At 42.1% G+C, this 13,975-nt stretch overlaps 1 protein-coding gene and 1 long non-coding RNA gene across 5 annotated transcripts in view; one reads left to right on the top strand and one right to left on the bottom strand.

Moving 5' to 3' along the window:
* The window catches only part of LOC143442331 (uncharacterized), a 28,471-nt gene extending 16,160 nt beyond the window's left edge, over positions 1–12,311 (top strand). Inside the window, exons 2-3 of the long non-coding RNA XR_013110405.1 lie at positions 10,955–11,272; positions 11,485–12,311. This is a non-coding gene — a long non-coding RNA (uncharacterized LOC143442331). The remainder of the gene's footprint in view (positions 1–10,954; positions 11,273–11,484) is intronic.
* Phactr4 (phosphatase and actin regulator 4) overlaps positions 1–13,975 on the bottom strand; it is a 75,288-nt gene that overhangs the window by 12,216 nt on the left and 49,097 nt on the right. For all 4 annotated transcript variants that reach the window (XM_034503263.2, XM_034503266.2, XM_034503262.2 and 1 more), the window contains 3 exons: positions 8,925–9,519; positions 8,077–8,258; positions 6,407–6,560 (listed from right to left, as the gene is read on the bottom strand). In XM_034503263.2, coding sequence (XP_034359154.1) covers positions 6,407–6,560; positions 8,077–8,258; positions 8,925–9,519 — 931 coding nt within the window. The remainder of the gene's footprint in view (positions 1–6,406; positions 6,561–8,076; positions 8,259–8,924; positions 9,520–13,975) is intronic.

Genomic DNA, 13,975 nt, shown 5'->3' with positions numbered 1-13,975 from the left:
AGAGACAGAGAGAGAGACAGAGAGACAGAGACAGAGAGACACAGAGTCTCACACACTCGCATGCAAGCACTGAGCAGGTGTACATGTGTACACGCAGAGGCCAGAGGTCCTTGGTGCTTCCTTAGTTACTTTCCATTTTACTGAAACAGGATCTCTCACCGAACGTGAAGCTCATATGTTCAGCCACAGTGGCCGGTCAGTAGCTCCAGGGACCCCCTATCTCTGCCCTCATAAAGTACTTGAAGTCACAGATGTACGTCTGCATGCCTGGCTTTTACATGGGTTCAGGGGATTTGAACTCTGATCTTCATGTTTTCAGAGTAAACATTTCAATGAGGTCATCTTCCTAAATCCCAGTCAGCTACTTTTCTTTTGTTTGTTTTATTTTTTTTGTTTGTTTGTTTTTGTTTTTTGTTTTGTTTTTTTGAGACAGGGTTTCTCTGTGTAGCCCTGGCTGTCCTGGAACTCACTCTGTAGATCAGGCTGGCCTCAAACTCAGAAATCCACCTGCCTCTTCCTTCCAAGTGCTGGGATTAAAGGTGTGAGCCATCACTTCCCGGCTTTAGTCAGCTACTTTTAAGTTTTGTTTTGTTAATAAGTGTTTTACTACATAGCCTAGGCTTCTCTCAAATTCACCATACTTCTTAAACCGCTGGGATTTTAGAGATGCACCATTACACCTGGCTTAACTTTTTGAGGAACCTCCATAGCGTTCTCCACATAGGCTGTACAACCCTGGATTTCCACCAACATCATAAGTGTCTAGTTGCTTCACACCCTTGCTAACACTTGTGCTTTGTCTCTTAGTCATTCTAAGTATGGATGGACTGATGACTCTGGTGGTTCTGGTTTCTGTTTCTCTGATTATTAGATGTTGAACATATTTTTGTTTTGAGACAGAATCTCATTGTGTTCTCCTGGTTGTCCTAGAACTCACTATGTGGCTAGTCTCAAACACATAGAGATCCACATACCTCTGCCTTCCAAGTGCTGGAATTAAAGATGCACACTCTCATACCTGGCCATGCTGAATGTTTTTTAGAATAAACCTCATGGCCATATATAATACACATATGCTATTTTATTTTGGGGAAACAGGGTTTCCCACTATAGGGAAGAGTGGTCATCTGCTTGCCTCTACCTCCTGAGTACTGGAATTCCAGCATGCATCATCACACCTGGCTGCAGTGCTGGGAATAGGGCAACAGAACACTGGCCTTTCCATGACAGACACAGGAATGCTGGACTTTACAAACATGGACAGACACAGGAACACTGGCCTTTCCATGACAGACAGGGAGTGAAGAGGATTTTTCCAGGAAGGGCAGCTATTTCAGAGAAAAGTTTACATCTGTGACCACGAACAGACTAATTATTCTACATTTTCTGACATAGTGGAGGTAGAGATGGAGAAGGACCTGCAGTGTGGACACAGTCACTGACACCTGTAAGTCCCAGCATGGGAAGCTGAGGCAGGAAGACTGCCATAGGTTCAAGGCCAGCTTCAGCTACAAGTGAGTTCCAGGACAGCGTAGGCCACAGTATGACACTTTCACAAAACAGCTACAAAGGTTACATTATAATCTCAAAGATTTTTGAACTGAGAACACCATGGAAACTAATAGAAGCCTAGCTTTCAAACTGGCCCCATGTTCAGTACTATGAACAAGAGTTTTGAACTGTGCCCTACCATGGAGCAAAAACTCAGGGTGTAACTCAACAATTTGCTTGTTAAACAAGCCTGCTAGGTAAGTTAAGTCTGCCAAATGAATGCTTAAATGTGAGAACCACTGACTAGAATCAACAGAGTAGCAATCATCAGAGGTAAGCACTATCCAACAAGGTTATAACTCAATTCATTGTATCAGTGGACTGACACAGTGATCACTAGTAATAAGGACAAAGACTAATAAATATTTGGTTGCTGGCGGTATTTAATCTTAGCACTGGGGAGGCAGAGGCAAGTGGATACCTGAAAGTTTGAGGGCAGTTTGGTCTACATAGCAAGTACCAGGATGGCCAGGGCTACACAGTAAGACCATATCTCAAACAAACAAACAGACTATATGGTAAAAAGGAAAACTGTTATGATTTTTTTAAAAAGTTAGCTGCACAGTGATGGCTCATGCCGTTAATTCCAAAACTTGGGAGGCAGAGACAGGCAGAACTGTGAGTTCTTTGCCAACCTGATCTATAGAGGAAGTTCTAGGAGACAAGGCCATACAGAGAAAGCCCATCTCAAAAAAAGAAAAAAAGAAAAAGAGAGAGAGAGAGAGAGAGAGAGAGAGAGAGAGAGAGAGAAGCAAAGCAAAAAGAGTGCAGTTATCTCTATCCTCTGTAGGTCAAATCTAACCTGGAGCATAGTTTTCTATAGTGAGAAAGAAAGAAATTTTAATATTCAAAAAAGATTTTTCTTCTTGTTGTGTCTTATTTTATGTCTGAACATTTGGCCTGCATGATTTACGTGCACCAAGTGTATGCCTGGTGCCTTTGGAGGCCAGAAAGGGGCACCCTATCCCCTGATAGAGCTCTACTTTAAACCACTAAGCCATCTCTCTAGCTCCAGGAGCTATGAATATAGCATTATCTTTTTTATTTTGGCAGTGTTAGGGCAAAAACCCCAGAGCTACCCCAGTTCTTTTACATTAGAAATAAATAATTTCTAATTACATTATATATTTGAGAGACGTTCTAATTAAACGGTCCAAGCTAGCATTAAACTTGTCATACACAGAGGCAGCCTCAGCCTGTCAAGCAGTTTATATGTATGAGAAGTGTAAAGCTCGGCTTTACACTGACAACAGTTTTAAAAGATTTTGTTTTTAATTTTGTGTATGTGTGTGTGTGTGCACGTGCTTACGTGTGGATGAATGCAGGTGTCCTGAGCACCAGAGGTGTTAGATCCCTGGAGTGAGAGTTATAGGCAGCTGCAAAACTGCCCACCATGGGTGCTGAGTGCCAAACTCCAGTCTTCTGGAAGAACACTTCTGAGCCATCTCTCAGATTTTTAAAAATTGCAATCTATCTATCTATCTATCTATCTATCTATCTATCTATCTATCTATAAATAAATCTAACTGTAGTTCAATAACAGGCCGTTTGCCTAGCTTGCATGAGGGTCTGTGTTCCATCCCTAGCACCACAGAAAGAAAAGAGCTTGTAGCCAGGCCTATGGCACATACTTGTAATACCATCCCAGGCTCCAAGAGACCCAATCTTAAAAAGCAAACAAACTATAAGCCAAAGTTCAGAAAAGAAACTATATGTGGCTTGAAATCAAAGTTTTCTCTCTTTTTTTCTTTCTTCCCTTCTTTCTTTCTTTCTTTCTTCCTTCCTTCCTTCCTTCCTTTCTTTCTTTTTTTAGGAGGGGCCTCAGTAGTTCCAGCTTGTCCTCAAATGCATTATGTACCTGCAGGTAGTCTTGAACTTCTGCTTCACCATGCCAGATTTTAGATGACACATGCTACTACACCCAACTGAAATACTTATTTTCAGCTCTTTAAAGAAGTTTGCCATAGTTGGGATTTAGCTAATGGCAGAACACTTGCCTATCAGTGCACGAACCTGGGAATGGACCTCAGCTCTGAGAAATAAAAGAAAAAAGAAAAAGAAAAAAAAAAAAAAAAAAAAAAAAAGAAAAGAAAATAATGTAACTGGGCACAAGTGGCGCACGTCTTTAATCCCAGCACTCTGGGAGAAGAGGAGGAGGATCTCTGAGTTAGAGGCCAGCCTGGTCTACAGAGTGAGTTCCAGGACAGCCAGGGCTACACAGAGAAACCCTGTCTCAGGGGGAGGGGAAGGCAGAGAGGCAACCAAAAAACCAAAACAAAATAATAATAATAGAAAAAAAAATTTGTCAAACGTATTGTATAGAACATAAGACTCTGAGCAGCTAACCTTTTCTTTCTCTCTCTCTGTAGCTCTGGCTGGGATTACAGAGATCTACCTGCCTCTGCCTCAGAGCACTGAGATTTAAAGGTGTGTCCCAGGCTAACTTTTGTTTTAAATTTTTATCACATTTATTTGTGTGTTCCTGTGTTTGTATGTGTGTTAAGAGAAAGAAAGCACAACTATGATCAGAGCACACAGGTAAGAGAAAAACTCATGGGGATGGATTCATGAATATATTCTCATTCATTCTCCTCTCTCTCATTCATTCTCTCCTCTCTCTCTCTCTCTCTCTCTCTCTCTCTCTCTCTCTCTCTCTCTCTCTCTCTCTCTCTCTCTCTCTCTAATTTTTGGAGATAGGGTTTTTCTGTGTAGCCCTGGCTGTCCTGGAACTCACTCTGTAGACCAGGCTGGCCTCAAACTCAGAGATCCACCTGCCTCTGCTCTGCTCCCAAGTGCTGGGATTAAAGGTGTGAGCCATCACTTCCCAGCTCTCTCTTTCTCTTACATGAAACCCAGGAACCGAATTCAAGTTGTCTACCTTGGTGGCAAGCACCATTACACACTGAACCAACTCACTGACTGGCCCATAGTTTTTTTTTTTTCCTGTAGTTTTCTAACTATTAATATAATGAACATGTACTTATTTTTATACTGTAGAGAGAGAAAAAAGACCTTTGTAAGTCATAATTTGATAGAAGATCATAATTAGATAGCCAGACATGGTGCTGTCAGCTTAATGTTAGTATTAAGGAAGCAGAGTCAAGTGGATCTCTGAGTTCAGGGTTATCCTGATCTACATGACAAGTTCTAGATTAACCAGGACTACATAATAAGATCCTGACTCAAAAAATAATGTACTACTGACTCACACCTTTAATTGTAGCAGTTGGAAGGCAGAGGCAAGAGGATGGCTCAGTGTGTAACGTGCATGTTGTGCAAGCATGAGGACTGAGGGCTAGCACCCATGTCAAAACTGGGTATGGCGGCATGCATCTGCACTCCCTGCGCAGAGGGATGCAGAAAGATGGTCAGGGACTCTCTGGCCAGCAGACTAGCCAAATAGGCAACTCCCCCTCAAATAATCAGGTGAAGTCTGACAACAGGAGACAATGAGTGACTGATCTTTGGCCTCTGTATGTCCATGTATGTACGCACATGGGTGAGGCACACCCTTACCCTCCCACTCTCTCTCCACACAAACTATGAACACACATGCTACACACTATGTGCAACACCTACACACGCTCTTCACACACACATGGACATAATTATTAAACCTTTAGAATAAAATGTCTAAGAACAATCTTCAGATTAAAGCAGATCAAAGAGACAGGGCAACTGAACATTACATATTACCTCAGACTAGAAATTAGACTTGAAAGCATAAAACCCTGCTATTAAAAATAACATGGGGGAGGACTGGAGAGATGGCTCAGTGGTTAGGAGCACTGACTGTTCTTCCAGAGGTCCTGAGTTCAATTCCCAACAACCACATGGTGGCTCATACCCATCTGTAGTGGGATTTGATGCCCCTTCTGGTGTGTCTGAAGACAGTGACAGTGTACTCATATACATAAAATAAATAGATAAATCTTTTTAAAAAATATATTATAAGGAGCTAGAGAGATGGCTTAGCAGGTAAGAGCACTGGCTGCTCTTCTAGGACCCAGGTTCAAATCCCAGTATCCATATAGCAGCTTACAACTGTCTGCAAGTCCAAGATCTGACACCCTCACACAGACTTCATGCAGACAAAACACCAATGCACATAAAATAAAAATTAAAAAAAAATTAGAAAAAAAAAGAAAGCCTTTAAAAATATATTATGAGTAAGCCAGGTAGTGGTGGTGCACACCTTTAATCCCAGCACTCAGTAGGCAGAGATAGCTGGATCTCTGTGAGTTTGAGGCCAGCTTGATTTATAAAGCAATTTCCAGTACAGTCAAGGCTTCACAGAGAAATCCTATCTTGAAAGCCAAAAGAAAAAAAAAAAAAAAAAAAAAAAAAAAGTAAAGCTCCATTTGTATGGTAGGAAAGAAGACCTTAATTAATGGACACCTTGCAGGGAGAAGGTCAAGGGTTCTCTCCCTTTTATCCTTTAGATGGGAGGAGTGTGTGCCATGCAGACTCCTATTACACACAAATATGCTCATCACAAACTAAAGGCCCCTCTGTATTCTGCTTCCCTCCTTTTCTGATTATACTACTTTTTCAAAGGAAGTGGTTACATGGTACTTCAGTAAAAAAGCAAAACACAACACAACACAACACAGGTGTGATAAGTTAGGCTGGCATTTGACAGTTCAGCAACTGGATAAAGTCACAGGAATCTGAACATGCCAGGAACCAGCCTGACTTCTTCAAAAACCTTTGAGAAGTCTCCTGTTTTATCTGATGGTTGAACATACCCTGACCTCCTCAAGCTTAGAGGAAATCCAACTGTACCTAACCTACAACGTTAGAAACAGTTTTCTTAAGACAAAGGAGTGCTTCACTCCTGAGTGCCAAGTCCTACCGGATCAGCGTGTTCCCGATCTGGTGCCGTATTTCATTCCACTCCTCCTTGCTTTTACGAGGCCAAGAATTCAGGTTCGTCTCTGGTTCACTGGGTCTGCTGCTCAGCTTCATTGCCAGCGTGTCCTTCCTCTTCACTCTGTTGGCCAGGGCACCTTCATACAGGGAGAAAATGCTGAGGCTCAGATGCATGGGCTCACGTGAACCAGGCAGAGTGTGAATACAGCTCCCAGCCACCCAGTCGGCTTCAAATGATCCCGTCCAACAGAGGAGGGGACAAGCTAAGGCATTTGAAGGTATTTTTGGCAAGACGGAGGCAGTAGGCAAAGCACACCTCCTCCCTAGTACCAGCGCTCTACCTTCCTCATTCAGCGAGTTTCTGAATCTAGTCTGCTCTGGGACAGTTCTGATTTAAAACATGAAAGCTTTTATACTAATAGATCTTATAATCTGTCAATATTGTTTTTGAGAGAAATCTTGCAATGTTGCTGGGCTGCTCCCAAACGCCTGAGTTCACTTCATCTTCCCACCTCTGCCTCTTAGCAGCTGGACAACACCATCATGTGATAACTTGTCCTGACCTTGCTTCCTTTGCTGTTCTGAGACAGGGTTGCATGTAGCTAACAGTCCCCAGACTCCTCCCTCCCTGCCTGCCTCTATCTACCTCTCCAGCCCCATTTTTGGTTCTTGAGCTCGTTTGACAGTTCAAGCTATATTCCACCTAATGCAATCCTCCTGCCGTAGCTTCGCACACAAGTGCTTTGATTATAGGTGTGAGCCACCACATCCAGGAGAACACATTTTTTTCCTTTGGTTTAACAAGAAGTTCATTATATTGGAAAAAAGTCATCATTTTTCTCTTTTATTTCAGTCTGTCTTTTAAGCTTGTATCTGTACTGATGTCTATGTGTTTATGTCTGTGTGGAGGTATGTGCACGAGAGCAGGTACCCTCAGAGGGCAGAGGCATTGGACCTCCTGGAGCTGGAGTTACAGGTAGGTGGTTGTGAGCTACCTAACACGGGTGCTGGGAACCCAACCCAGTCTTCTGCAGGAGGAGTAACTATTCTTAACTGCTGAATATAACTTTTCAATATAACCTCTTACCAGTTTTTACTATATTTCTTAGATATTTATACTTCTTAGATCTCAATTTCTTATATATCTTCAAGGTGAATGGGTTTTGTTTTTCTCTGGTGTTGGGTAATGAATCCAGGCCCTGTGCTTAGCTTAGCACAGGCACTAGAACTAAATTTATAGCTCTGGTCCCTGGGTTAACAAATCTAAAATACAAACCAAGAATCTGAATGATGATGGCACACACCTTTAATCCTAGCACTAAGAGGCAGAGGCAGGTGGATGTCTCTGAGTTCAAGGCCACCCTGGTCTACACATGCTAATCTGGGCTACAGTGAGACTTTGTCTGAAGAATAAATCTGAATGAGTCTGTCAATGTGGCTCCCTCTCATAGCCTTCATCTATCTCCATGACAAAGTGGAGGAGGAGGAGTTCTTTACACTGGCCTCCAAAAGGCAGAGGACTCCATGGAGCAGGGCACCTATTTCCTCTCCTGCTGGGGATCTAACCACTGAGAGACTCTTCCCAGCACGTGGTACCCAGTTCCCAACATCACACACAACACTTTATTTTGCACTTTCCCCTCCTGGTCTTACTCTGATGGCTTTCATCATCATCATCCTCTTCTTCTTCATCTCGATACTGAATGGGACCCTCTGAATCTGAGTCGCTCTCCTTCTCTTCCTCTTGCAGACACAGTGGTAGTTTAGGGGTGGCTGAGGTAGATGTCCTGTCTTCAACAAACGGGCAGGTCTGCTCCTCCTCTTCATCATCTGGACTAACAGATAGGACATTTTTTTTTTTTCAGAAACAGTGAGGCTTTTCAAGGGAAAGGACTGAAGCACACATAAAAAGTCCATTACTGGAAGAATGTATAAACTCCAGTCTTAGCTTTACAATTCTTCCTAAGAAGCTCTTCAGTATTCACGAATCTGAAAAGCACTGGGTCCAAATCCCAGGCTGTGTCTTAGTAGACACTGACATGTTTCAGATTTGCCTAATTTCATTCACAAAAGCCTTTAGATACTACTCCCATTCAGAGCTGAGATACTAAAAACAGCAAGACTGAGTAATGTGCCTGGCAACAGAGTAATGTGCCTGGCAACAGAGATGTGAAAACCAGGGCTTCCTCACTATTAGCAATGGTTCTTAAGCACCTTGTAATACATTTAGATAATACATTTGTATCATCTATAACTAGTAGTGTTAATGCTCATATCTATGAACAGGTAATTGTGTTGTCAACACAGAAATCACCATAAAAATCCATTTTAAAAAAAACCACAAGGTTACATTAGCAGGGGAAAAAAAGCCCTGCTGCTAGAATGACTCTTGGCAGAAGCATTCCCTCAACTTGAATTTACCCACATTGTTTGAAGAACCTTTCCTGTGTGGGGCTGCCTACACTAAAACCAGAAACAAGAGACTGGCAGGAAACACTCACACTTTCAACATTTCAATCGTGATGGGAAGTGACCTGGTCCGACCCAGGGTACCAGTGTCCTCAGAGAAGCTGTCACTGTTCTCAAAGAGCAGTGAATGGGCTCTGTGAGTGCCTTCCAAGGGAGGGGTCACAGGAAGGGGGCTGGTAAGGGCCTGCTGAATTCGGATATGCAGTGGGAGTTGGGGTAGCCTGGACGGTATACGGGACTCCCCAAAGCTCTGGTCCTGTATCTTCTTGGAGATTTCCATTTTCTGATCTTCCTGCTGGGAAATGTCCTGGAATAGATCTGAAGAAGGGGAAAACTCAACTTCTGGCACAATTTGAAAAGTCTTAGCAGAGACTAGAGGGGACCGTGGAGGCTCTGGAGGTATGTGGGTAGGCAGTGGAGGTGATGGGGATGAAGGCGGGATTGTCAGTGGTGGTTCCAAACACAAAGAGACAGTTTTTTCTCTTTGATCATTTGCTGTCTTGGTTGTGAATGAAGCAGCGGGCTGCGAGCTGGGTACTGAAGTTGATGGAATGCCTCTCTTGGGTGGTAAGGGTGGAGATGGTTTCGACAGCAGTGTGCCACTGGTCATTACTTGAGATAGTTCAGCTGGAAAGGAGAAAGCAACACTTTGTTACCATTGCTTACAATGCACCAAAGACAGGTCAGAACTAACCTAACTAACCTTTCAATTCAATTATGTAACTTCATAGCTTTGCAAGTCCTGAAACAAAATGTATTCAGGCAGAAGGCTGAATGAGTAGGGTGGGGGAACACCTGGATAATTAAAGATGATTAAAACATAATTAAAATTTAATTACTGCCATGAGAGATGTGACAACCCTATGTCCTGACGGTGTAAACAGAATGGATCTAGGAAAAAAAAAAAAAACTTATTAAAAAGTTGTTTGTTTAAGCTAGGCAGTGGTGGAGCATGCCTTTAGTCTCAGCACTCTGGAAGCAGAGGCAGGTGGATCTGCCTGAGTTTAAGACCAACCCTGTCTACAGAGTGAGTTTCAGGACAGCCAGAACTGTTACACAGAGAAACCCAGTCTTGAAAAACAAACAAAAGCCAGGCAGTGGTGGCGCATGCCTTTAATCCCAGCATTTGGGAGGCAGAGCCAGGTGGATTTCTGAGTTTGAGGCCAGCCTGGTCTACAGAGTGAGTGCCAGGACAGCCAGAGCTACACAGAGAAACCCTGTCTCAAAAAAAAACAAAAACAAAAACAAACAAACAAACAAACAACTAAGAAAAACAAACAAGAAAGTTTGCTTGTTTTTTAATCTTTATTTTATGTGTATGAGTGTTTTGCCTACAAGTATACACCATGTGTGTGTTGACTAGTGCCTGAGGAGGCCAAAAAGAGGGCACAAATCCCCTGGAACTGGAGTTACAGATGGATGTGAGCTGTTGTGGGTGCTGGGAACCGAGTTTAGTTCCTCCAGAAGAGCTCTTAACTGCCGTGACAGCTCTTCAGCCCAATATTCCCAGCACTCAGGAAGAGCACTACAAGCTCAAGACCAGCTATCTTCCCATAACTAGTTCTAGGCCAGCCACAGCTATTCAGCAAGGCTCTGTCTTATCTGTGTCATTGGGGATGTTGGGGGAGAAGAACACACAACAAAATGTGGTCTTAAAAATCCGACTAACCAGGATGGTATGATAGTCCAGTGGGTTAGGGCATACCCCTCCAAGCCTGATGATCTGAGTTTGATCATTAACTCACACAGTGGCAATGGAAACCAGTTCCTGAGAGCTGTGTTCTGACCTCCATAGTGCACTGTGGTGTTTATTGGCACTCCTGCACTTTATACATACATACATACACTAATAATAATAAATGAATTAAAATAAAAAACACTCCCAAATTCTTGGCCATGCTTACATACCCTGATGAATGATGATACCTGAATATTCAGTTTTGTACTATATACTGCTCAATAAAATTCAATAAAGCTATTTAATAAACCTTGAGTATTATGACAAATGCAAAGCCCTTTGAATAAAGTGCTTTTATGTCTTTTGTTTTTGTTTTGTTTTTAGGTTTATTGAAAATATGACAGAACAGATTCAAATGGCTCCACATGGTATTTTGAAATTCATCCCAACTATATGCTGAGTGACCTGCATGTCAGGGAGGCCGCCAGAGCCTTGAAGCATTAGCATTTCCTTGGTGTCAGGATCAACCTCAGTGACCTCCTGATCCAGGGCTGAGGCCTCAGGAACATCATCTCTCCTCTCTCTTCCTCTTCCAACCTGAGAGAGATGTCTCTCACAGGACCTCTGAATCCACTTCATCGGTGTGTGACACAGACGGAGATCTTTTTGAGCATAATGGTGATCTCCTCCCACACACACTTGGTAAGAGGTTATTTATTATCCAGATGTGTGTAGTATATGTGTGTAGTTCTTGATGATGACCAGGCCTTCTTCAGTCTTAGTGTGAATGTGGCCCGTGTTGGTGGGTCTCCTCTTTTATGTCTTTTAAAAAGCTTTCAAATTATTTGTGTGTCAATGCATGTGGCTATCAGAGAACAACTTGGGATAACTGGTTCTTTTTTTGCATCTTGTAGGTCACGAGGATAAGCCTGAGGTTGTCAAGCTTGGTGGCAAGTACCGTTATCACTGAGCCATCTCACAGCCCTATCTTTATGTCTTATTTTTCAGTACCTCTGAAGTGATAAGGAAAAACATGGCATCATCTTTTTTTTTCTCCCAGAAGGAAAACTAGAAGCCAGACACTAGGTAATTTGCCCAAAATCATACGACAAATAGCCAAGGCCTTTAGCTAGTCTGCAGCCTAGTTACCAGACTATTACTCTATCCTCTGATTCCCCCCCCCCCCATCAGTGTGCAGAGTTCTGATGACTTTTGTACACCCATGTCACTTTGCAGTACACTCTGGGTTTGAAGGCAGGAAAATTCTTGCCTCCACCAGCAGCATATTCACAAAAATATATACAGTGTGCCCTCGATACATGTCTATGACATGAGACGCTTTTCCTCTGTATCACAGAGAAGATGGATGACAACATATACTCCACTCATCTTCCCAGAGCCCAAATGACTCAGGCTTTCATCCATGTAAGAAGCAGGCATCACATCACATAGAAGCTAACCTTGTGAACCAATTAAAGAGGAGTTCTTTTGATGAACAACCTCTAATGATCTATCTGAATCTTTTATCTCAGTCCATTCAATGTTCTCAAAGAATCTATAAATTTCCCCAAATAAAATGTTATTTGTCTTTAATCTCATTCCATGTATCCACTCTGAGTAAAGAGTGGGCTAGCCTTGGACCACAACGTCATTTATCATAAGAAAGCTGTGTAAGCCGGACAGTGGTGGCACACGCCTTTAATCCCAGCACTTGGGAGGCAGAGGCAGGCGGATTTCTGAGTTCGAGGCTAGCCTGATCTACAGAGTGAGTGCCAGGACAGCCAGGGCTACATAGAAAAACCCTGTTTCACAAAATAAAAAAAAAAAAAATTAAATAAAAAGAAAGAGAGAGAGAGAGAGAGAGAGAGAGAGAGACAGAGACACAAAACAAAGAAAGAAAGAAAGAAAGAAAGAAAGAAAGAAAGAAAGAAAGAAAGAAAGAAAGCTGTGTAAATGGTATTTTATGCTAACACAGTAGTGTGAGCCCATAATCTCAGCACTGTGGGAGAATGAGGAGCTCAACATCATCCTGGGCCACAAAGTGAATCCAGGGACTACCCTACAGATGAGATCGTGTCAAAAAAAAATAAAAAAAAAAAAAATAAAATAAAATAAAAAAATAAAAAATGGGGGCTGGAGAGTTCAATTCCAACCCATCTGTAAAGGGATCTGATGCCCTCTTCTGGTGTATCTGAAGACAGCAACAGTGTACCCACATACATGAAATAAATAAATCTTAAAAAAAAACCAACAACATACAAATGAATAAAAAGGACAATCTAGAAAACACAGTATACAATTCACAAAGATAAAAACAGCAGTTAGGTGTTCCATCTATAATAAAACTGGCCCCTAACAAGACCATATTTAAGCATTTTAGATTTTAATTGATGAAATAAGTTGCTTGTTTTTGGTTTTTGTTTGTTTTGTTTTTGTTGTGGTTTTTTTGTTTGTTTGGAGACAGGTTCTCACTATGCAGCCTGTAGGTTAGCCTCATCTCACTATGTAGACCAGGCTGGCCTGGAACTCGTCATGCCTGGCCCTGCCTTGTTTACTAAGACATGCTGTCCCTGAGGCCTGAGGCTTGCAGTCAGTTGAGGCGGCAGGCCGTGATCCCAGCATCCACCTGTCTTGGCCTCCCTAGCACACATGGCTGCAGGAGTGCACAGCCATTTTTTTAGGCAAGTTCTAGGGGTCAAACTTGTCCTTATATTTACAAGGTATCCAATTTACAGACTAAGCTCTCTCCTGGGCCCTAACAGATCTTTCTTTTTATATTTTAATTAATTAATTAATTAATTATGTTTTAATATTTTTAAATTTTTATTTTTATGTATATTTGTGTGAGGATGTCCATAAAAACCAGAAAAAGGTACTAGCCCCCTCGAGCTAAAATTATAGGACATTAGCCAAGCCAGTTCTGAAAGAACAGGAAGTGTGCTTAATTGTGGAATCATTTCTCTAAGACCACCCCCCTCCAACCCAGCCTATCATTTCTAAGGATTTCTAAATAACAGCTCATATTAAGTAGACCATTTGCGATCATAATCTTTTTGTGAAAGAAATGGTACTTTAGAATCAAAGCACTGGGTCTAACCTTTAAATCAAATCTATTTAATCTTAGTAAAAACTGTGGATTAGCCACTTCCCTTCTGTGAGAGCCTGTACTAGAATAATGGTTCTTCAGTCACAAGGCCCACTGCTCTGGGCTATCAGCTGAAGCTACTTTAGACACTTTTAGGGCTTTTTGGGGTTTTATTGTTGTTGTTGTTTTCATAAAAGTTCTTAGGCGGCCCAGGCTATTCTTGAATTTCTGTAGCAGAGACTGCTCCCCGCACCTGCCTCCCAAGTACTGAGATGACAGAGATGACAGGTGTGCATTACAACCAGCTAGTTATTGTATGT

This window comes from Arvicanthis niloticus, chromosome 5 (assembly GCF_011762505.2).
Source record: "Arvicanthis niloticus isolate mArvNil1 chromosome 5, mArvNil1.pat.X, whole genome shotgun sequence".
Taxonomy (NCBI): domain Eukaryota; kingdom Metazoa; phylum Chordata; class Mammalia; order Rodentia; family Muridae; genus Arvicanthis; species Arvicanthis niloticus.
This window is presented reverse-complemented; position numbering and strand designations above follow the sequence as displayed.